This window comes from Myotis brandtii, unplaced genomic scaffold (genome assembly GCF_000412655.1).
Source record: "Myotis brandtii unplaced genomic scaffold, ASM41265v1 scaffold71, whole genome shotgun sequence".
Lineage (NCBI taxonomy): Eukaryota > Metazoa > Chordata > Mammalia > Chiroptera > Vespertilionidae > Myotis > Myotis brandtii.
In genome coordinates, this window is record NW_005370787.1 from 1,177,589 (window position 1) to 1,203,299 (window position 25,711).

The 25,711-nt window shown below is 36.7% G+C and overlaps 1 protein-coding gene across 1 annotated transcript in view; it reads left to right on the top strand.

Annotated features, from left to right (window-relative positions):
- UGGT2 (UDP-glucose glycoprotein glucosyltransferase 2) overlaps positions 1–25,711 on the top strand; it is a 172,626-nt gene that overhangs the window by 37,076 nt on the left and 109,839 nt on the right. Inside the window, exons 10-13 of the mRNA XM_005882398.2 lie at positions 4,851–4,950; positions 7,084–7,144; positions 11,786–11,877; positions 16,508–16,658. Of these exons, the coding sequence (XP_005882460.1) occupies positions 4,851–4,950; positions 7,084–7,144; positions 11,786–11,877; positions 16,508–16,658 (404 nt within the window). The remainder of the gene's footprint in view (positions 1–4,850; positions 4,951–7,083; positions 7,145–11,785; positions 11,878–16,507; positions 16,659–25,711) is intronic.

Here is a 25,711-nt window from a genome sequence, read left to right on the forward strand (position 1 = left end):
TATTAAATAAGCTTTTATATAACATGATACAAATTATTTTATAGAAAGTAATGATGTAAATATAAATTATTACATTACTTCTTGTGAAAATAAATATTTAATAAAAATGTTATCCATCAACCAAATTATATTTTTTATGTCTGTAAGACTTAAAATTATATGAAGTGTAGTTACTTGGTATTATCTAATCATTTTTAAAGTGTACACTGATTTATCTATATTAAATCACATTTCATGGAATCTATAACATAGATTAAAAATCCTAACTAGTAGGTCAAGAGAAATCACATCTAACCCTTAGTTTTCTTCTATTTAAAATTTGGATCTTAATAGACTGACTATTGCATGTTTCGCTATTCGCTTAGAACAGCTTCTGTGCTGACATCCCATAAGCAGATATTTTATGGCCAAAATTTAGTTTGGATTGAACAATAACTCCTTTCAGCTTGTTCTGTTTTATTACTTGTAATTTTTAGTAGGTCATGGGGTCATGTTTTTCTATGTGATCCATAACTTTCATCACATCTCTCATCAACTTTTAAAACTTTATAACAGCTTATTGAGATACAACTGACATGCTATGCAGGTTATCTATTTAAAGTATATCATTCAATGGTGTTAGTATATTTTCAGAATTTTTAACTGTCACCACAGTTAGAGTATTTTCATCACTCCAAAGAGAAAGTACAGTAGGTCCTCAGGTTACATCGGAGATCCGTTCCTACGGCGCAATGTAACACGATTTTAGCCTTAAGTCAGAACCCATCTACATAAGCACCTACGTCACTCACATGGAGCACATACACAGCAGTAATGAAGTGAAACAGTAAAAATAAATTTAAAGATAACAATTCCTGACTTTTACTTGTGGTAAATAAATAATAAAAAACATAAATCACATATGTACATACGTCGAAATGACGGAACTTTTTTTTTTAATAAATAAATGGGAGATGGCGACGTAACCACGAAACGACGTACGTTGAGTCTGAAGTAACCCGAGGACTGCCTGTAGCGTACATGTTAACAGTCACCCTCATTTCTCCCAATTCCTCCAGCTGTAGGCAAGCCCCAGTCTACTTTCTTTTCCTTCAAAATGTACTCCAAGGGACCCATAATTTAGAAATTATAGCTGACAGTGCTTTTGAAGGCTTGTAAACAGAGAATATGCATAGTCAGCTTACTTTTAATTAACCTTCGTAGTGTCTGTGTAAGGGATTTGAATGGACTAAAAACAAAAAACCTAATTAAGACATCACTGAAGTAGTGTAATGAGGGGTTGAACTATGACTATGGTAGAGGCATAGAAAGGAGAGCTGGATTTGGCAAATATTTAGGAGATAAAGGAGTTAAAAATGGCATTAATATATCCAGCTTTGCAAGAATATAAAGCATGGGAGCAGGTTTGTGTGTTGAATATAGGGCCCAGAAATAATGAGACTGGCATTACAGTGATTGACTTAAAAGGGATTGTGACATATCCAGATGACAAGGGCTAGTTGTGGGGTGAATATAAAGTCCTTAAGCTAAAAGGAGAGGATTTTAAAAGTTGAAAATCATAGCATCAAGTTGTTTAAAAGGAGGGGGTGCTAACTGAAAGTGGGGAGTGACCAAATCAATGCACAAGGAAGGGGGCTGTGGTGCTCGTCTCCGTGTGGACAGTGGGTCCCATGAGGAAGACATGGCGGGAGGATGAGAAATGGAAGAGTTCATTATAGAAGCTAAGGAAACACATGTTCAAGAAAGAAAGAGTGATCAGTACCTTTTCTTTTTCTTTCTTTCCTTTTTTTTTGATTGATTTAACACAAATTATTGAGTGTCTGCTAGGTTTCAGCCATGTCCCTACATCCATGGTTTCATAATTTTCAGCTGAGACCTACATAGTAGTGAATATATTTTACATTGATACTCATACAAAAGTGTATAATGTCTGAATACATAAGTATGCTCAAAACCAAAAAAAAAAAAATCTTAAGCATACAGTATGTATGTTTACTACATTTTATCTACTCCAACAAAACTTCCTTGTATTCTACCATATTTCATTAGAAAAAAAATTTACATTACTCATTATTCACATTAACCTGACTTCACTGTTAACTCATGGGTTCCAGCTGACATTTTGAAAAATACTAAATTCTGAAGATAAAATGAAGAGTTAAAACAAATAACCATGTTTTCTTCAAAGGGTCTTAGATAAACAGAAATAATTTCAAAAACCAATATAGAAAGTACCATTTTAAGTGCTGCCAAGTCAAGATACATAGATTATGAAGGGTATATGCCAAGAAGAACTGAATTGGTGTGGTGAGGCTAGGGAAGGGGGAACCCAAAGGGGAGGCTTTCTCCAGAGCGATGATTGAATTGAAATTTGAGGAGGGTTTGGAATAAATTTGAGGGTGGGTTATTTAGAGAAAATACAAAAGATCTTTGTGGGAGGTTGGATGTGAAATGGGAGGGAGAAGGAAATATCAAGAACAACAGCTATATTCATGGTTTGCCCAACTGGAGGGACAATTTTGTGGTGGTATTTGCTGAAAATAGAAGACTAAAGAGTACCAGGTTTGGGCAAAGATGAAGCGGGACTATCACCATTTCAACATGCTGCTGTTGAAATTTCTAAGTGGTAAAACCAAGAAGGTATTTAAAATAGGGGTCTGGATTTTAGAGTCAAAGTGTAGGTGTTAAATAGCAATTTATGAATCATCTAGGTATGGGACAATTTAGACAAAAGCAAAAATGTTAATAGAATCTGTTATTCAATTTCTTGTTATTTGCACTCTGATTTCATAAATGAATTTTCAGGGGCTTTCACATAAATTACATGTAGAAAATTGATCATGTGAAAGGGAATTACACTCATGTTATAAGAAGTTTTAGAAGACTAGTTATGCTATTGACCTGAGTAAAAGATAGTTGTCCATGCTCATAGTAATTAATGATGGTGATTGATGATGATAAAAATATTAGCCAATACTATGTGTTTGGCATAGTAATGGGCTCTTTATATGCATTATCCTAATTTTTTAAAATTCATATAGTATAGATATCCCACTCTTCCAGATGAGGAAACTTCAAGAAATGGACACACAAAATAACCACATTTCAAAAATACCTAAAACAAGCAGGTCTATCTCATTTTAGAGCCTAAATTCTTCCTTTACCACTATATTGTACTGTTTTTTAGTATAACATTGTGTAGCCAAATGCTGTTAGGCAACATCATTGATCATATATTTCCCTCAAAAGAAATACTCTTCTATTAGTTGTTATATCATATCAATCATGTAAGTAATGACTCTTAAGGTTTCTCACTAAAAAAGCGTATATTCCTAAATGTATGCACACCAGTTAAAAATTATGTTGCTTATAAATGCCTTTAATAGTAATAGAATAATAAGAGACATAACATAAAGGGTCTTATTTGTTATTTTACTGTTCATTCACTCATTCATTCATCAGTATTTGTGGAGCACTTATTTATAAGGTACCTTTTTTGTGTGAAAATATTTAAATTCTACTTTGCTTCTGGCATATTGGAGACTGCCTATAGTAAGCCACAAACATTTTTTCTTCCATAGAACTGTTATTTCAAGTACAATAATGCTAAGTTTAGTATTTTATTTTTATTGTAGTATAAAAGTAGGATAATACTGAAAGAGTATTTCCTGAGTTAAATACATTGGGTCCTTCTAAAAGTTGTTTTCATATTTACTGAGTTAAACACATTGAGTCCTTCTAAAAGTTCTTTTCAGAATTGGTTCTTTAAACTTTTTTTCCCTTCCTCTTGTTATTCTTTTTTATCAAAGCCTTTTCTTGCCTATTTAACCTAAATATAGAAAAAAATTGCTTTGCATCCACATTTCTTTTCATATATCTTTTTGAAGTTATACTATAATTTGTGAAAAACAAATGTTAAGTGTTAAATGATAATTACTGATTTATAAAAGTGTAAAGTTTACCTTAATAGGAAATAAGCGATACCTTTCCATTTAAAAGTTTTGAAAAATGCTAAATATAAGGGTGTCTTCATCCTATCTAATAAAGAGGTAATATGCAAATTGACCATCACTCCAACACACAAGATGGCCGCCCCCATGTGGACACAAGATGGCCTGCAGGGGAGGGAAGTTGGGGGGGGCCAAGCCCTGCAGGGGAGGGCAGTTGGGGGGGACAAGGCCTGCAGAGGAGGGCAGTTGGGGAGACAAGGCCTGCAGAGGAGGGCAGTTGGGGGGACAAGGCCTGCAGAGGAGGGCAGTTGTGGGGGACAAGGCCTGCAGGGGAGGGCAGTTGGGGGGAACCAGGCCTGCAGGGGAAGGCAGTTGGGGGTGACCAGGCCTACAGGGGAGGGCAGTTGGGGGTGACCAGGCCTGCAGGGGAGGGCAGTTGGGGGTGACCAGGCCTGCAGGGGAGGGCAGTTGGGGGTGACCAGGCCTGCAGGGGAGGGCAGTTGGGGGTGACCAGGCAGGCAGGGGAACAGTTAGGCGTCAATCAGGCTGTCAGGGGAGTGGTTAGGGGGTGATCAGGCAGGCAGAAGCGGTTAGGAGCCAGCGGTCCCGGATTGTGAGAGGGATGTCCGGCTGCCAGTTTAGGCCCAATCCCTGTGGGTCCCAGATGGGAGAGGGTGCAGGCTGGGCTGAGGGACACACACACACACACTCACTCACTCTCACACACACACACACACACACACACACACACACCCATGCACGAATTTTGTGCACCGGGCTTCTAATGTCTATATAAGAATATATGGTCAGAAGGGTTGAGTAAATTACATACATTACATGGAAATGTCTATAAAGTTATGGCATTATGCTAGATTTTTTAATGTTCTTTTTCCCTTCTAGATCTTAGTTTTCAAGCAGCTTCTCAAATAATGGCCACTCCAGTTTATGATGCCTTAAAGTTAATGAAAGACATTTCACAGAACTTCCCCATAAAAGCCAGGTATAGTAAAGTTTATTAGTTTGATTATGACTAGAATTCTTTCCATTAAACAAAATTTATGAAAATAGCTGGTTTCATTTAACATAATGTCAGTTAATTCTAGTATAAATAGTGTTTATGAAATCAGGACCTTTCTGTATTATGTATGTTGCTGTTTTTTACTGGAGCAGAATATTGGCTTGTGCATGCATGTGTGTATGTACTGCAAAATAGAACTCTTGAACTAGAGGCAAATAGAAAGGAAAAAATAATTCATTAGACATACATATATTTAAATATAAGCAGCGAGACATGACAATCCAAGAAAAAGTTTGTTTAAGCAGTAAATATAAAAAAATATATATATAATTTTTTTTTCCTGTTCACCATGGAGGATGTTGAAAAGTATTATTCTAAATAAATCTATGCCCAAAGTATAGCCAAATCTTCTTGCCATTTCAGATTCCAAATAAGTAGTAAGGTCTTCATTTTATGGAATAGCTTATGGAATACTTTTTGCCAATAGGATATCTAATTGAACAGCTTCTGGAAATATTACTGTTACATTTTACACATCTTTCAGTTCAGTAGATAATACATTGGCATATCTAAAGGTAACAATATAGATAATTCAGGTTTCCAGGTATTGTAAGGATTGACAAAATCAGAGGACTTTGATGCATTTGTATTTGGATCTGGAATGACAGAATATAAAATGACAGGCAACCAGTAAAATATAAAGTAAGTTAGCTTATATTGAATGCATACAACATGTGACAAGTGAAACAATAGAGAAATCCTTGGGCTCTCAGCATCCCTTCTTAAGCAGTGGATGCTTGCTAGGCTTCTATCTGTCTTAAACACTCTTTTGTACATGTATCCACAGTACAATTTACTGAATGTTATCTAGATATTCTTTACCTTGGTAAGATAAATAAAGAGTACATAGTTGGCCACAAGATACCAAGAACCTTTTCATGGTACCCTGAAAATACACAGGTTTGTCACTTTATTTACATATTAACAATGAATATATTGATATGACTCAATTTTAATTTAAATAGTCAAAAATTTGAGAAGTCAGTATTATGAAACATAAAATATGTATGTGTGTATAAATATTATGTTTAGCCACATTGCTCCTAATTAAGAGTAGCTTTTGAAATTACTCGATTAAATACAAATAAAGTTAAAATAATTTTAGTTTTAAGAAGACAGTTGATTCGCTTTTTGACAGTAAGTACCACTATTGCAGGGTTCAGCTGCTACACTCTAGTTTTATTCATAGTTGGCTGTTAAAAAATATTTACAAACTATGCTAACACTGCTTAATGGCTACATTGTAAGCTTGAGCATAACTCTAAAACACTTGGTGAACAATTGGTAAATGTTTATTGAAATAAAATATTTGCTAAATTAATGAAAAATTTGCGTTATCAAATTTATGTAATTTCTCTCAAATGCTACTAACTTTTAGGAGATAATGCACACTTATTGTGGATTGTTTTAAGTTATACCTTTCTGCTTGAGTTGTACCTAAAGCAGAACTTTGTGTTTACTATCTTTTAAATTTTAAATCATTTTCTTCTGTGCATAAAATTGACAGATATATAACTGAGCATTCTTAGGAGTTAAGTCAAATAATAGCCCTACTTAAAAAAAATTTTTTATAAGCTATTCAGGAGTGAATATGTGAAGTCAGTATTATCAGTATTTTATAACTTATGTTTTATGGTAAAGATCCCAGATTAATCAAAATTGTTTGTGTGCAAATATTATGAAAATTACCTGTTTGTATTGATACACATGATGACATTGATAATTTCATGCAAAATTTCTCTGTGTGAAAAAAACAACACAAATAGCATTTTTAATCAAGTATTTTTGAAAAATAAGTATCTATAATTAAGCAAGTCTGACAATACCTAATGCATTCAGTTAGTGCACATGAACTTTTGACAGTCTCTGTTCCATCTGAATCACATACCCTTGTCAAATGAAAGCCATCGAACCACTTGTTAATAGGCTATATAGAAATGTCATGAAGCCTTTAGAGTTGTTTGTTTCTTACACAAAGTATTATATTACCTTGAATTATAGATTAGTCCTAAACATTTAAGGAGGAATGAGTTACAACAGTATTTATTTTCCCAGATCTCTGACCAGAATTTCCATAAATCAACATATGAAGAAGGAAATACAGAAAAATCAACAGGTTTGAATTCATTTTTTTAAAAATTTACTATAGTCATATCATTGTTTCAGACTTTGGATTTTCAGTTTTCATACAAAAAAGAAAATGTTCATTTGTACTTTTTGATTATTGAAACAGTTCAAGTTTTTCCATTTTTATACTGTCTACTAATTCTAGCCAGTAGTTCCTGACCATATATTTTACTTACCTGCTTATTCACCCTATACTTCAAATCTTTTGTCCATGTAGTATGGTTTTCTTAATAGGATAAAGAATATGAGTTCATTATTGTTTCTCATAATTAGTTTTTGCTTAAAAATTTGAGGAGCAAGTCAAGTTTAGACCACTGGAACATTGCTATGATCCTATAGTGTGCAGGACATGATTGGTAATTTGGTAAGATTCTTCCAAATAGTTTCTTAAATTACCTTAAGACCCCAACGGATCCTAATTGTGTTAATACTTGTGAAGTGCTTAGAACATTGTCTGGTTTTATTACATAAGACTCGTTTGGTTTTAAGTAACATAATACCAGATGCACAGGGCCCCAAAAAGTAGTTTAATCTTCTCAGATAAAAGAAGTCTTACGTATGTGGCCACAGGCAGAGTTTTTCCCTTATCTGGTTGCAAAAATGGCTGCCAGAGCTCCAGACTTCTTACATGAATTCTAAGCAGAGGAGGCATCCTCACTAAGGCCTTCCTGAAGCATATAAGCCAATTTTGACTTTCATCTCATTGGCCAAAATGTTGTAATGTGCCTCTCCCTAGCTGCAAGGGAGGGTCGAAAAGTCAGTTTTTACTTTTCTAGTAATTGAAGCAAGAAGAGGAGGAGTGGGTTAGGGATGGTGCTAGATGAACCAGCCAGCAGTGCCTGCCACACTGAGACAGAGTAAGCTCTCAATAAATGTCAGCTGTTCTGATGGTGACAACTACAATGTAAAGAAGTACAGTGGGGCCTTGACTTACGAGTATCCCGACTAACGAGTTTTTCGAGATATGAGCTGTCTCTTGGCTGATTTTTTGCTTTGAGTTTCGAGCTAAAATTCGGGTTACAAGCCAGCTTCAGATACCCCACCGCTAGTTGGCGCAGCGAACGTCACAGTGAATGCCACAACATCAGCCCAGCATCACGTGTCTCACTCGTTCACTTTTTGATTTGACAAAGGAGTAATTTGAGTTACGAGCTCCGTCACGGAACGAATTAAACTCGTAAGTCAAGGCCCCACTGCAGATGCTTAGTTCATTGGGCATGGGTGCTAGGAACCATACACATCATCCCTGGAAGTATGTCACTATTACATCTCATCCATATACAGCAATACTATTCCTGTAAAACATAACTGCTGCAAAACATGTAATCAGAGAGTTTACACACAATAAAGAAATAATAGTGGTCTTTGAATATGGAAAAAGATTATCTATCTTCACTCATAATAAGAGAAATACAGATCAGAGTTATATTGAGATACCAGATTTACAGAATTCAAAGTCTGATAGTGAAGTCTGTTGGTAAGTCTATCTTTTGTGTGTGTAAGACAGCAGGGAAAACAAGATATATATTTGTATGTGTTCGTATTTGCATAAAAGGACAGTAGAAAAGGATGAACAAAAAACTTGGGAGTGGGGGGAAAGTAAAACAGATAGCCCTGTGGGCCATGGATAGGGGCTGGAGAACAGGGTAGAAAGTCCTAAAATGGGCATAAGAATTCTTTGTGTATAGTTTTGGTTTTTGTTTGTTTGTGTTTCTTTGTGTATAGGTTTTTATATAGTTTGACTTGGCACTCATGCAAAGATTATTGAGGAACTATGACTGCTGAGGTTGTGTAAGTGAATGTTGGTTTGATTTTATTCAGGAGAAAACAGCATTAACTCCAAAGTACAGCAAATTTCCCTATGAAGTTAATGATTCTTATTATTTTGCTTAGAGTTCAGCTTATGGTGATTTTAAAAGAAATGTTAATCCAATGTGTGTGTTTTATTTATTGTAAGAGCTGTTATGTTCCATGACATTTTTTATTTGGAAGGAAGGGAAAAAATGGTCAGGTAGTCTGGTAACTTTTTAATTTTGCTTTAGCAGTTTGAAACATTGTTTTAATTACATAGTTACATAAAAACAACAACAGATGAGATACTTAAATACAGAACCTAAATAAAGGAGTATACCTATTCCAAAAAGAAGTTCACACCTCTTCTAATTATGTCAACTGATTACTTAGAATGTATGAGAATTTTACAGTTCTAGAAAAATTCCCTTGATTAGAATAACTTCTCCAAAAGTTCCTCTGTAAAACATTCTTTTAGAGAATCTTTTTTTTTCATATCCTGGAAAAAAAACACACCACCTTCCTATATGAAGATTTATATCCGATTTGACCTCACATTTTAAATTTAGAATGCATACAGTTTCCGTGTGGGGTCCTCCAGAATTGTTTATAAACCAATTTACCATTATAAAGCTCAACCAGTCATCTGAGATCCAAACAATTGGAAATTTTTAGCTTCAGGTAATAGCCCAGCTCCATTGGTTGTTAAAGAGATATGTTATAATACCATTGTCCCCTCTTTTTTTAAAAATGAAGTCATATTTTTCCATGGGAATTTACATTTGTTTCTGCTCAAAGGCTAAGAGCACTCTCAACTTCATTCCACATTAATAAAAAGTCTGTGTATATTTTTTTGGACCTTAAAAATAGTGAGAAATCTAGCCTCAAGTCCATATGAAGGTAAACCAAAGCAATGAATTCTTATGGAAGACTTGTTCTTCCTTGCAACCAAGGTGAGGAAAACAAGTTTCTGTGCTGTTTCTGCAGGGCATTTTGTTTTCTAGGTCACCTTTTCACTGTGAGTAGCGCTTCTTTGTGTGCACAAGGTTGTCTCTAACCCTACAGTCTGCGCTCAGTGAGCCCAAGGGTTTGCTTTCTGTCCTTTTGAGACTAGACTTTAGAAACCCAAGCTTTAGGGACCCCAAACTGTTCACATTCTTGAACTTGTGTTTTTACTACTTTTCTGCCCATAGGTGAAATCTTTACTTTAAAAGCTGAACCATTCATTTAGAGGACATAATTAATATTTTAATATAGCATTTTTTATATTTCCTTTTAGAAGGAGGATTTCGGGATCTCTGGTTCATCATATTGCTGGAAACTGAATTCTTACCCCTTGATTTGAGAAAGGCTTCCTGAAGTCATTCACTCAGGGTAATTTGACAGGATTTAGGCTACCTCTCTGAAGGGAAGGAGAAAGGATTTGTCTGTACCAGTCTCCAAGAGACTGACAGTATTTCAGCAATTAAGTTCAGTTTATTACCCTTTTTGAGCATCTTTGTTCAAGGCACTGTGCTTGGCTTAAATATTCCTGAGGGAATTAGCAATGTAGGGTAGATTGTGTGCTTTGGTGTACTGTCCATTTATAATTGAGTTGCCTAAACCAAATGAAGTCCTTGGAGAGCTCAAGACAGAGCTAAAACTAATTGATATTTTACCTATGAACCTTCGCATGTTAGGGTTTAATCCCTTGGCAGTATTCTGCATAAATCCAGTGGAAATATTTTCTCTCCTGTTGCAAATCTAGCTCCTCCTCTCTTCTCTCTGTGTAACTCACCTGTCATGGTGAGTGATAAACATACAGAAAAATTTACCTCTGTCAAGCCTTCTCTGAATCTCTTCAAGTTAATTTCATTATCTGTCTTTCTAGAATAATGAATACAAATCTCTATTAGGTCACTTATCATGCAATCTCTTTAAAATGCACTGTTTTACAATTGTTTTTTCTCCTAGACCAATTTACCTACACTGACAATAGTAATAAAGGCTTTATTTGTGAGGACTGTACATGTGACTGGACACAGGTATAGATTACCTTTAAACCTTATAACAAACCAGTGAGATAGATGTAAATACTCCATTTTACAGATGAGACTTACGGAAACTAAGTACCTTTGCACAAATTTTACCACTAGTAAGTAGCAAGACTAAGATTTAAAGTAGATCTGACTACCTCACCTTGATCTTAATAACTATTCTGTACTGGCAAGGACAGTACCTTTTTTACTTTTATTATTACCTTAGTGGCTGCAGTAGGCCCTTGAGAAATATTTATTGAATGAAAAGAAAAGACAGTGAACATTAAAACACTGCTTTAGTGGAAACCTTTATGAATTTAGAGTGATCTCCAAATATTTACACATACACCTAAGTTTTGAGTCCTGGTATATTAAAGAATAGGAATGTGCCAACTAACAAATTTAAGTGTGTGAGCGCACATACACACACTCACAATATAAAAAATGGGAGTCAAGGAATCATTGCAGCGTTAGAACTTTAATATCACATACTGAAAAATCAAAATATTCAGGTATCTGTATCTCAAATCTGTCATCAGATGCCCATTACTAGATCAGGGGGGCAAACTGCTACCAACCTGTAAGTCAAATCTAACCTGCCACCGGTTTTTATAAATAAAATTTTATTGGAACATAGTCATGGCCCTTTTTTCATATATTGTCTTTGGCTGCTTTCATGCTACAAGGACAGAGTTGAGTGGTTGCATCAGAGTGGTTGCCTGCAAAGTCTAAAACATTTACTATCTGTTTGCAGGCTCCTGACATAGATCGATATTATTATGTCACTGGGTTAGCTATTTATTATTCTGCTCTATTTCAAGGATCTTCATAATAGATTTGAAATTCAGCCAGGTGATGCTCGTCTGTATATAAATGGACTTCCTGTTGACATGGATGCTCTTGATCCCTTTAGGTAAGTATTGAATTATAGATACAAACGATAACTATGGTTTATATAAAGGTAAATGTTGTCCTGAATTTAGTATTTGTCAAAATTCAAATAATCACTTTAGAGTAAAACAAATACATGTTTTTAATTGTATGAAACACCTGTTATTTTTGTAGAATACTCTCTTAAGTGTCTTAGAATGTTAGAACTGGGAGAGAACTTGGAGACAATTGTTGAGAAAACTGTACTTTTTTATCTGTCAGGAAGAAAATTTGAAATTATAGAATTCAGGGTGCTATCTTTTCCCTTAGGTTAAAAAAAAAATCTTCAAAAAATGCCCTAGGGCAGAATTAGATAGTCTTTTATTCTTCATGGCCACTGGCCCATAAATCAGTCATGGGCCAAAAGAAGAGAAATCATTGAATTTATTTTATTTTTAAAAAGAAGCATAAAAGTACTTTAAGAATTAACATTTAGAATATAAAATAAATCTTGCAAGCATTATACTTTAGTTCAGACGTTCAGTTTTAATTCAATTGAATATATTTTATTGAACTTAAATTAATTAAATATTTATTGTATTTTCTTACCAGTTTGTAAATATATAGGAAAATACAGGAAAAACTGAGAAGTAGAGTAGGTGGTTCAAATGGTGCTTTTCTCTTTATTTAGTTGAATCCTTAGGCCTAATATTGGGAAAATGATAATCTAAGATACATAAAAAGAATAGAGCAATTGTTAGCTCCTGGCCTATAAACTTCAGGGGGACAAAAGGTACATCTGTGCTCAGCACAGTGAAAACAGGTTTAAAAAAGCAGGGAAGTGGTACATAGATTGTGGAAAGTTTTCCATGTCAATGTATGGGGAAATTTTCATAGCAAGAGCATTTTGATGTGTCATTTAGAAAGGCATAGGTCAGGGGTGGGCAACCTTTTTGTGAGTGCGTGCCCAAACCAGCAAAATCTCAGACTCAAAATTCTTCCACGTGCCAACCCTAATTTTTTGAGAACATGTTACGCCTACTTGATATCTCTTAAGGTGTATGTATGTGAAGAACCTTGAAGAAATAATAAAATTCATTCGAGCGACAAAAACACAGTATATGATGATGAAAAATACATTTATTTTTTAATGTATACATGTACACATTATAGTCCAACAGAAAACTTTATGACTCCGTTTGATATTATCAGTGGGACTTTTGCTGCTGCATCACTGATGACAGAGATTTTACATCAGGTTTATATTTCGTGACCTTCAGAGATATGCACGAGCTACTACTTTCATCCGTCAGGCTACTCCTATTACGAGACTTAACAAAATTCATCACTGAGAACAAAGATTCACAAGCGTATGTGGATGAAAACATGGAGAGTAACTCTTGTCAATTCATGTCTATGGTCTTTAAGATAACTTGTTATGTAAAATTATTTATTTATCTAAGATGCACCTACACTGAATTTATCTGAAAAATAAAAGTCTATATTAAGAAAAAAATTGTAAATGGAAGATTATAAGAGAGGGTTTCGTGCGCCAGCAAAAGTTACTGGCGTGCCATATTTGGCACACGTGCCAGGGGTTGCCCACCCCTGGCATAGGTTATTCAACAAATACAACCCCTTGGCTCCTCCACATGGTAATTAGTGAGCTGCAGGGATAATGATACATTTTTGTTTCTCATTGAAGTGATCACTAGTTGAAGGTATGATAATTCCCTTAGAGGAAAAGAAAATATGTGAGGGTATTTTTATCTTCTGACATTTTTATTTCAAAATAAATAATTAAAGAGGTTATCCGGAAAAAGATCAGAACCTGTAGGTAAAATCAGTGTGAAGAGGTTAATGAATGGGAGGAAATGATACAGGAAAGAGGAGAGGAAGAAAAATGTCCTATTACTGAAGTTATATCCTGGATCTAGAGAGAGGTCCATTTGGAGTAAAAAAAAAAGGGGGGGGTACGTAATTATTTTGCACTTTCTTCCTACCTCCTCTTTCTCATAGTCTTTTGGGGTTGTGGAGAACTGATACTACGCCCCATGGCCTACCCCTTCTTCCTCTGATCCTGAAAGAAGGAAGTAACAAAGGTGTCTTGATATCCCCACTCGTGTAAATTTTTCTGTATCTTAATGAAGTTTTCTGGCTCAGAATTCTTTTGGCCTCTTGGTAAATATGTATTTTAATGCAAGCAACATTAAGATTCAGTATTATAAAATCAATTTAATATTAAAATTCAACTCAGTATCTGAGTGCCTACTTTTCTATAGAAACAGGTTGATATTTGGTGAACAAGATAAAAGTCTTGCCTAAGTCAAATTCACAGTCTAGAGCAGTGGTTCTCAACCTTCCTAATGCCGCGACCCTTTAATACAGTTCCTCATGTTGTGGTGACCCCCAACCATAAAATTATTTTCGTTGCTACTTCATAACTGTAATTTTGCTACTGTTATGAATCATAATGTAAATATCTGATATGCAGGATGTATTTTCATTGTTACAAATTGAACATAATTAAAGCATAGTGATTAATCACAAAAACAATATGTAATTATATATGTTTTCCGATGGTCTTAGGCGACCCCTTGTGAAAGGGTCATTCCACCCCCAAAGGGTCGCGACCAACAGGTTGGCGACCCACAGGTTGAGAACCGCTGGTCTAGAGGAATAACCGATAATAAATAATTATAGTGTGATAAGTTTCATAAAAGATGAAGTGCAGTGCTTTGGGAGTCTATAACTCCAGAGATTTAATTTGTTCTTGATGGAACATTTGGATAGTAGGTATCAGATTTCTTCATGAAAGTGATATTTAAGCTAAGACTTAAAGGATGAATCAGGCAAATGTGGAGTGGAGATTCTGCAAGCATGGTATATTTGAGAAAATGGAAAATTTAATATGGACAGACTGGAGTGAGGAGGAGATGGAGGAAACTGAGCTCACTTAGGTGGGTAAAGATCAGATGTGGAACCAAGTTTCAAATTTTGGCCTGAGAAGCCAGTGAAGGGTTCTAAGTAATCTAAAGATAGTCACTAAGTATAAAGAGAAGCATGATAAATTATTTAGAAATCGAGAGTTTTACTGATAAGTAAATCTAGCCTATTTAGAGAACCTGTGTGGGTTTTGTTTTTTTTTAAATCAATATACAGAATTCATGGTGTAGGAAGAGCAAGGAGGAAACAAATGCTTGTTGAGGGCAACAGTATGCCCAGCAGTAAATTAATGTAATACTAATGCCCTGTAAAGTGATTATGACTATTCTCTCTATATAGATGGGAAAACAAAGACTCAGAGATCTCATACAAAGATAGGAACTCAGGTAGCAAATAGTGCCAGGATTCAAAATCTCATGCTTTTTCCAGTGTACCTTATAACTATCTAATTTTCTATTAATGCTTTTCCTTGGAAACAAATATGATAGCTGCAAAATCCATGGGTAACATTTAAATTCTATTATGTAAAAAAGTATCTGATCAGTAAGCATCATAAAACTTTTAATATGGAGAGAACATTGGCAATGCAATCCAATTTTTTTTTTATTTTATAAGTGAGAAAATTTAGACTAAAGAAATTAAGAACTTCAAGAAGCCATACATTAAGTAGTGTTTCAGCCCAGACTAAATCTTATTTTTAGATTGGTAATTTGTGATATACAAACTAGTGCTCTTTTGATCACACTTGTCTCCTAATAGATTTTATTTTGTGGGTAAAAAGTTTCCTTTGTAAAGCAGTGGTCAGAACTATCGGGAGATAGACATGCAGAGCTAAAGTTATACAGATCAGCTTCAAAACAGCTTGTAAATTAGCTATTTTAGGAGTTTAGATATTAGATCTCTACTTTTTAAAATGTGGATATATATAGTTCTCTCTGAAAACTATATTCTAAAATTCATTTAGTGTTTTATTCTGATTCCATTCATTTCTGAAAGGAGAAGTCAATATGGTTATTTATTGATGTTATTTTTAGCAGTAATACTTTATCATGTTTAAGAGCTGTCACATTATATGTGTAATTAGAAATTTTAATATGTATTCTAAACAGATGTGAACTTCCATGCTTTATACTAATTTTTTTGATAATTTAGTTTTATTTTTGCTTTAAAATTTGCTGCATAGTAGAACCATCTTTCTACAACTGTTTTACTAGTACTATATAACAGAGCAAATCTTGACATACTCTATTTTTATTATGATCCTGATTGGTTTGACCAGATGTTATTATCAAAGCAATATATTTTTTTTCTATACCAAAATTTTATATTTTAGGTTATGTTTGATCTTGTTTTTGTAGTAGATTTGTCAAAAGAGTAACAGTATATTTTTCCCTTTATTTTGGGCTTGCTCAGGGATGAGCATATTCTTGCTTCTTTGGTAAGGAATATAATCAACATACCTTGTTCCTTGTCTTATCTTTTAATTAGATTTTGTTATCCACTAAAAACAAAAACAGGAACCTCAACATAACTTTAATCTGTATAACTAATTAGAACTATTTGCCTTATTTGTTAATGAGTTTAATTTAAATATATATATTCCTGCTATTAATAAAAAATACCAGTGAAACTTGTTTCTAGTGCTTGAGAGAGCTATAAACTTGATAGGATTATTTTAAATATTGGAAAATCAAAATAAAACGTATCTCTTTTATTTAAATGTGAAGTATTTTGGATATGCTGAAGCTAGAAGGAAAAATGATGAATGGCCTTCACAAGCTTGGGATAAACGGAGAAGATATGAGTGAATTTTTAAAATTAAATTCACATGTTTGGGACAATAACTATGTATTAGATATTAGACATTCTTCAATAATGGTAAGTGCTCATGTAATTCCTGTTTTAAAACTTAGTAGATTTAAGACTTAGTATAAAGCCAAATCTTGTCAGGCATTAGAATAAGTTTAAGCTGTTTGAAAGAGGTTGTATAGCAGAACTCAGAAGTAAAAATACTGATTCATCCCCTCTCACTCTTGTATCTTCTTTCCCCTTCCCCATATTTTCTGCATTTCCTCACAAGAGCATTTTCTCACTAGTTCAGTATCCTTTCCAGCTTTAAAGGTAAAAACAAAACAAACAAGAACAACAAATTTACCACATGAACAATAGCAACAGTAAAATAACAGTTAACATCTGAGGAACATAAGATTGCTACCTAAATATAACCTAGACAATTTTCAATGCGCTCCGAAATTCTGGTCTGTGTAATACAGCTGATGAAATTTTTGAAATCTGATCACATCGCTCTTCTTTGCTTAAAGCATAAAAAAAGTCCTTAGTATGGCCTATGAGGCTATAATTGGTCTACTTCCTTTAATTTCTAAAACTATGAAATATTCTTTTCACCACTATCCCTTCTGTCATGCTTTGAAAGCAGATTTTCCTCTCTATCCAGTCAACTCTTTTTTTTCCCCCCCAGACTTCAACTCCAAGCAGTACTTCCTGAGAGAAGCTTTCCTTAGCTATCCTAGATAATTTTTTAATATACACGTTGTACCAAGGAGTCTGAGAGTACCATCAAGTATGGTAATTTGCTAAAAAGATTCAAAAAGCCTAGAAATCGTTATACTCTTGGTTATGATTTATTAGAACAAAAGAGTACAAAGTATTATCAGCAGAGGGAGAGAGGACATGGGGTGGAGTCCAGAGGAAACCAGGTGCAAGCTTCCAGGAATCTGCTCCTTGTGTAGTTGTACAGGACATGGTTAAATCAATGTGTGACAGTACATGCAAAGTCCTACTTACTAGGGAAGCTCACTTGAGTCTGGGAGTTCATAGTTTTGAAAAGGAGTATCTTATATAGGCATAGAATGGCTATGTGACTGATCTTAGCCACTGAAACTCAAAGGAAAAGTAGTTGTTGATCATAAATCATATATCAAGCATACAGCAAGGCCCTATGCATGCAGAAAACTCTATCAGTAGAATATCCACAGAGCTCAATTCCCAGAAGCCACCTAGAGAACCTTTATCACAAAAACAGGCCTTTCTTGGAAATGTACAAGGTATGAGCAACCCAGGTCTGCTGAATCAGCTAACTGGTGTGTGTGCGCTCGCTCTCTCTCTTACTCTTTCTCTTTCTCTTGTGTATACACTGAGTGGCCAGATTATTATGACCACCTGACGTTTGTAGGCAAATGAGCTATAATTTCGTGCTGAAGTTGCTAGAGGGCCAGACCATTATAAATAGGGAAGCTTGTTGTTTACCACGACAGTAGAAGTGATTTTTTTTCTGAAGATATGGGTAAACAACACGATTTAACAGCCTTTGAACGTGGAATATATTTGAATGTGAGTGGCCAGATTATTATGATCACCTGTCGTTTGTAGGCACATTAGCTGTACACTGCATCGAATGGGATATGGAAGCCGAAGGCCTGTTTGAACACCTTTACTGTCTGCAGTTACCAAGATAAAACATCTCCAATTCGCACAGGAACACAAGGATTGGACAGTCGAGCATTGGAAAAAAGTCATGTGGTCCGATGAATCACGTTTCAAGTTGCATCATGCAGATGGCAGAGTGAGAATTTGGCGGAAACAGCATGAAAGCATGCACCCCACATGCATGAGTACAACGCTTCAAGCTGGTGGGGCAGTGTTATGGTTTGGGGCATGTTTTCCTGGAATGATTTGGGCCCTTTAATTCGTGTGGAACAACTTCTGAACAGCACAACATACCTAAGTATTATTGCTGATCAAGTTCATCCTATCATGTTGATGGCGTATCCCAATGGAGATGGCTTCTTCCAACAAGACAATGCGCCATGCCACGGTGCTCGTATTGTGCAGGAGTGGTTTCAAGAACATGAGGGAGACTTTACCTTGCTTAGGTGGCCCCCACAATCACCAGATCTCAATCCAATTGAGCATTTGTGGGACGAAGTTAAAAGAGCCATCAGGCAGCTGGTTCCACAACCATCAAATCTCACAGAACTGGACAGTGCTATTCATCAGGCATGGTGTCAGATTCCTCGCATCACCTTTCAACATCTCATGGAGTCAATGCCAAGAAGAATCACCGCAGTATTGAAGGCAAAAGGTGGCCCAGCGAAGTACTGATGGGGTGGTCATAATAATCTGGCCACTCAATATATATATACACACATACACACACACTAGAGGCCCGGTGCACAAAAATTTGTGCACTCGGGGGTCATCTAGTTATAAAATCAGTATGTCCTGGGGACAGTTAATACCGCATTGTATATTAGAAAGTTGCTAAGAGAGTGGGTCTTAAAAGTTTCTCATCACAAGAAAAAAAAGAAAAATTTGTAACTGTGTAGTAATGGACATTTACTAGGCCTGTTGTAATGATCATTTTGATATACATCCATCCCACGTTCAAAGGCTGTTAAATCACGTTGTTTACCCATATCTTCAGAAAAAAATCACTTCTACTGTCGTGGTAAACAACAAGCTTCCCTATTTATAATGGTCTGACCCTCTAGGAACATCAGCGCGTAATTATAGCTAATTTGCCTACAAACATCAGGTGGTCATAATAATCTGGCCACTCAGTGTATATATTCATAACTAGAGGCCTGGTACATGAAAATTCATGCACTGGAGGGGGGAGTCCTTCAGCCCGGCCTGCCCCCTCTCATAGTCCGGGAGCCCTTAGCGGGGGGAGGCAACCCAGCAATCGGGGAAGGCGATGCCCCAATCACACCTCTGCTGCTGCCACTGTTGGCAGCTCAAGCCTTGGCCGGCCCTGGTTACCTGAGCCTTAAACAGCCTGCTTCCCTATTTATAATGGTCTGACCCTCTAGGAACATCAGCGCGAAATTATAGCTAATTTGCCTACAAACATCAGGTGGTCATAATAATCTGGCCACTCAGTGTATATATTCATAACTAGAGGCCTGGTACATGAAAATTCATGCACTGGAGGGGGGAGTCCTTCAGCCCGGCCTGCCCCCTCTCATAGTCCGGGAGCCCTTAGCGGGGGGAGGCAACCCAGCAATCGGGGAAGGCGATGCCCCAATCACACCTCTGCTGCTGCCACTGTTGGCAGCTCAAGCCTTGGCCGGCCCTGGTTACCTGAGCCTCGGGTGGCCCTGGGCGGCTTCGGGGCTGAGGGAACTGGGGGACTCTGGAGGCAGGTGTGCGAAGCAGCTGGGCCTGCCTGGGGGCGGGCCTGGCCTTGCCGCATGCCTAACGCCCCAGCGGGGCTGAGGGGACTGGGCGCCACCATCTTGTGGCTGTGGGCGCCGCCATCTTTGAGGGCAGGGCAGTCAATTAGCATATTCCCTCCTTATTGGCTGTGGGTGCCACCATCTTTGTGATGGTGTGAGGGTCAATTAGCATATTCCCTCTATTAGATAGGATTATTATATTATAGAAGTACAGTCTCTTAATACTTAGCACAGTTATAATTTTTCATTTATCCTGTGATTCGTTGATGTCTTTTTTTTCTAGACTATCTAAACTTCGTGAAGGTATGAACTTTATCCATTTTTTTTCTCTCACCAATATATCCTTGATATTGGTAGGTACTCAGTAAATAGAAATATTTCTTCAGTGGCTAGTTAAATATTTATCTTATTATAAAACATAATATTTAATAATGAAACTCTGGGATCATTGTAATTATAACATACTCAATATAAGAATGTCCTTATCAGCATTATGATTTAACATTATCATAAAAAAATAACTACTAGAATGAGAAAATAAAAGTATTACATGACATAAGATTACATAACTAAAACTCCCCAAGGAAAGTCATCCTATATAATAAGAGAGGGATATGCTAATTAGCCCAGGTATGCTAATTAGTCACAAACGAATATGCTAATTAGTCATGACCGGATATGCTAGTCATGACCAGTATGCAAATTGATCATCACTCTAACACAATAATAAGATATGCTAATAAGCCCTGATATGCTAATTAATCACAACCCATATGCAAATTGATCATCACTCCAACACACATGATGGCCACCTCCATGTGGCCACAAGATGGCTGGCAGGGGCCCTAACCGGTTTTGCTCAGTGGATAGAGCATCGGCCTGCGGATTGAAGGGTCCCAGGTTCAATTCTGGTCAAGGGCATGTACCTTGGTTGCAGGCACATCCCCAGTAGGGGGTGTGCAGGAGGCAGCTGATCGATGTTTCTCTCTCATCGATGTTTCTAACTCTCTATCCCTCTCCCTTCCTCAAATATATTAAAAAAAAAGATGACTGGCAGGGGAGGGCAGTTGGGGGGGACCAGGCCTTCAGTGGAGGGCAGTTGGGGGCAACCAGGCCTGCAGGGGAGGGCAATTTGGGAGGGATCAGGCCTGCAGGGGAGGGAGGGCAGTTATGGGTGACCAGGCTGGCAGGGGAGCTGTTAGGCCTCGATCAGGCTGGTAGGGGAGTGCTTAGGGGGTGATCAAGTTGGCAGGCAGAAGCGGTTAGGGGCAATCAGGCAGGCAGGCAGGCAGGCGAGCGGTTGGGAGCCAGCAGTCCCAGATTGTGAGAGGGATGTCCAACTGCCCGTTCAGACCCAATCCCACCGGGCAGTCGGACATCCCTCTAGGGGTCCCAGATTGGAGAGGGTGCAGGCTGGGCTGAGGGACCCCGCCCCCCCCCCCAGTGCAAAATTTCGTGCACCGGGCCTCTAGTTATAATTAATGAGACATTAGTAAAAATGGGTTTGAAATGACAGTAAACAGGTAAAAGCCTTTTACCAAAAAGCCATTTGGATGACAAAATGATTTATAACAACATAAAATTTTAAATTCCTAATACTATCTTAATAACCACTATGCAAAAAGATTATCTTAAGATTAATAATAAAAACTGAAACTTGAAATAGGAAAGGAGGATAAAAGGATTTGTGGAAAGAGAGGGCTAAATGACATAGCCTTTTTTAAAATTCTGACTGCAGTGCCCTTTCAGTGTTCATATACTCTGAACTAGAAATGATCATAAAGAAATAGTTGGAAATAGATAAAAGTCTTTATACCCTAAGATATGATCAGCATTGCATATTTTAAAACAAAGTAGAAATGAGTTATATATAAAACAAGTGTTGTCAATTATATATCCCCAATATTGAGTTATTATTCAGACATTAATATTATGTTTTAAATATGTTTTAGTCAGGGGCAATGACTGTATTCTCATGTTAAGTAAAAAATATGGACATATGAGGTCATCATGTGAAAAGATGGACACAGGATAAGAAGCTAAGTTATTAATGGGTGATGTGATTTAATGGGTAGTTTGGGATTTTTTTTCATTCTTTTCTGCAAATTGCAAGTTTTTAGCTGTGGATATGTATTATACAGGGGTAAGCAAAAGTAGGTTTAGAGTTGTAATACAAATAAATAGAGTAATTTAAATAATACAAGAATAAACTTTCATGTACTTACAATTGTAAACTTACTTTTGCCTACCCCTATATGATCAGAAAACATGTTTTTAAGAGAAAAAAAACGTAACCTCTCAATGTCTTGCTAGTTGTTTGATATAAAAATCAAAGGGTTTTGCCCTAACCGGTTTGGCTCAGTGGATAGAGCATTGGCCTGCGGACTCAAGGGTCCCAGGTTCGATTCCGGTCAAGGGCATGTACCTTGGTTGCGGGCACATACCCAGTAGGGAATGTGCAGGAGGCAGCTGATGGATGTTTCTCTCTCATCGATGTTTCTAACTCTCTATCCCTCTCCTTTCCCTCTCCCTTCTTCTCTGTAAAAAATCAATAAAAATATATATATATATATATATATTTTAAAATTTTAAAAATCAAAGGGTTTTGCTCTGATTTTTACAGTTATTTTTGTCCTACCTGAATAGCCTTCCCACTTATAAATTTAGTACACCATCTAAGAATCATGTAATAATAGCACCATGAACATCAAAGCCCTCAGACTCAGGAAAAGTCAGTTAAGTTATTAATTAGTTATTATTCATATTTTCTAGAATACTAAGTGACTTGTTATCAAGGTTTATTGTAGCTGTTTTTACTACTCTTTAGACTATATTCTTTCATTGGCTAGCGTCTACTTTTATTTGGGTATTTTTAAGCTCAATAATAGATTTTTTTCCTGAAAATGTTTTATCAGAAAAAGGAATGACCATGTTATAATCTTAATACTTTATGCCTTTTATTTTAAGCATTTATGCTTTTTAACATTTTTAGAAGAATGCTGAGAGTGTGAATAACACTGAGAAAATGAGGGTAGAAATTTTCAAGGCTATTCTGGACAATAAGAAATAGATCAATAAAGGAACTTTGCAGCTCCATTTATAAAATAACATCCTGGTCCTCTGGGGGTGGCAGTAGAGGCCAGTCACTCCTCCTGGGGAGGGCAGCCTTGCTGCTGTTCCATTGCCCCTGCTCTCTGCAGAGTCACATTTCCCTTGGATAAAATTTTCTACTATACTGCTATAAAGTCTCCTACTTGCCCAACACTCGATACCTTCAGGAGGCATTCTTTTCTAGGAGCTATCTGAAAGTATCACAAAGGAATTTTTTACTGAAGTAAAATATAAAAAACATAAGATAGGCTCTTTTAATGATTTTAGGTATGACATTCAGTGTCATTAAGTACAGTCACAGTGTTGTACAACAATCACCATTATCCATTTCCAGAACTTTTTCATCACTCCAAACAGAAACTATTCTCATTAAACAGTCTCTCTTTCCTTCTCTGGTAACCTCTGTTCTAATTTCTGTCTGTATGAATTTGGCTAGCCTAAGTACTTTGTAAGTGGAATTATACATTATTTGTCTATTTATACCTGGCTAATTTCACTTTACATAATGTTTTCAAGGTTTATCCATGTTAGAATTTCATTCCCGTTTAAGGCTGAATAATAGTTTAATTTCTTAAATATCTTATTTTACATATTGTTAAGGGAAGTTTTATGTCTCAATTAAATGCTTTTATTTTTCACTTTGAGCAAAAAGTTATTTCTGAGACTTCATTCTTTGGATACCTTTAAAAAAATTAACTGGCACAAAATGCAGAGCTCTGCGGTCTCAGCACTCTTTTCAACTTGGTCTGTGAAAGCAGCAAAATCAACCCACATAAGCTTTATTTTTGTTCATAGCATTTGCTAACACCCAATATAGTATACATTTATTTGTTTATTTATAATCTTCCAGTGGAATGTAAGCCCCATAAAAACCAACACAAATATCAGATCCTGTCACATTGGAAGCACTCAGAAAATTTGTTGAATATCTTAAGGTCAAAACAGTTATTCATGAATTAAAGCAATACATTGCTTTTAATTCTTTTTCCCCCTGCTTCTGTATCCCTACTTTTTATCTTCACAGAGAAAGTTGAGTAACTCAGTTACATCACTTCAGACCTCTGTAAACATCTTCCACAAAACAAACTTTGGCAGTTTCTTTCTTTAAAGTTGCTATATGACAGTGAGTAAGAACTCAAGAGGTCATTGGGTATTCTTCCATCCCTGGTTTACCATTCCAGGTTTCCCTGTCCAAAACATCAGGAGTTGCAATTTAAATTTTATCTAGTTTAGCTGTTTGTTTCCACCCTTGTTATAATACTTCAGATATCACTAGCATTTTGTCAAGAGTCAACAAAAACCACCATATGATGGAATGTTTGGCTCTGTTGGATTGTAATTCCTTTCAGTCCACTGTGCCAGACCACTCAAAGTAAAGGAGACTTTGTTAATATTCTACCAAAACTACCCTTAGCCCAAGCAGCAACTGTTTTCTATCCTATTATGTTGGTGATGTAGACATATTCCTGGGGTTCTTATCATTTTTTTAATGTCCTCTTTAATGTTCCCAAGTCACCCTGGCCATTTGTCATTATATTAGAACAATTTGAAATTTTAGTTACTGTCACCTAGATCAGTGGTTGGCAGACCGCGGCTCTTTGGCCCCTTGAGTGTGGCTCTTCCACAAAATACCACGTGCAGGCGCGCACGTGCAGTGCGATTGAAACTTCGTGGCCCATGCGCAGAAGTCGGTTTTTGGAAAGGAGATAGACGAAACAAGTATACAGGACGAGTGTGGATGGGAGAGTTGGAAGGGGTTGACCTCAGCGAACGTACCTCAATCAGATTGAGGACGTTTTTAGCAAAGGCAAGCTTAGGAGTACCCTAATTAAGTTAATAATAATGTACCTACCTATATAGTTTAATTTAAAAAAATTTGGCTCTCAAAAGAAATTTCAATCGTTGTACTGTTGATATTTGGCTCTGTTGACTAATGAGTTTGCCGGTCACTGACCTAGATGATAGTGATATCATTTTTTAAAAAAGCACCAGTAGACATAGGCAGATGATATGAGTTATTTAACCAGGTTAAGAATGTAAGAACGTAACTTATGCCCTGGCTGGCGTGGCTAAGTTGCTTGAACGTCTTCTGTGCACCAAAAGGTCACCAGTTCAATTCCGGTAAGGGCACATGCCTAGGTTGTAGATTCGGTTTCAGTCAGAGTGCATGCAGGAGGCAGCTGATCTCCTTCCCTCTCCCCTCCCTTTTCCTCTCTCTAAAATCAAATATATATATCTCCAATCTAATAAAGAGGGGATATGCTAATTGACTCTCACACTGTCGCAAAGATGGCGGTGCCCACAGCCAATAAGGAGGGAATATGCTAATTGACTGCCATGCCCTCAAAGATGGTGGTGCCCAGTCCCCTCAGCCCTCCAGCCGCCCAGGGCCGCCCGAGGCTCAGGTAACCAGGGCCGGCCGAAGCTTGCACTGCCAGCAGTGGCAGCAGCAGAGGTGTGATGGGGCATCGCCTTCCCCTGATCGCCGCGTTGCCTCCCGCCCCTGAGGGCTCCCAGACTGTGAGAGGGGGCAGGCCTGGCTGAGGGACCCCCCCCCCTCCAGTGCATGAATTTTCATGCACTGAGCCTCTAGTGTGTGTGTGTATGTATTTGTGTTTGTGT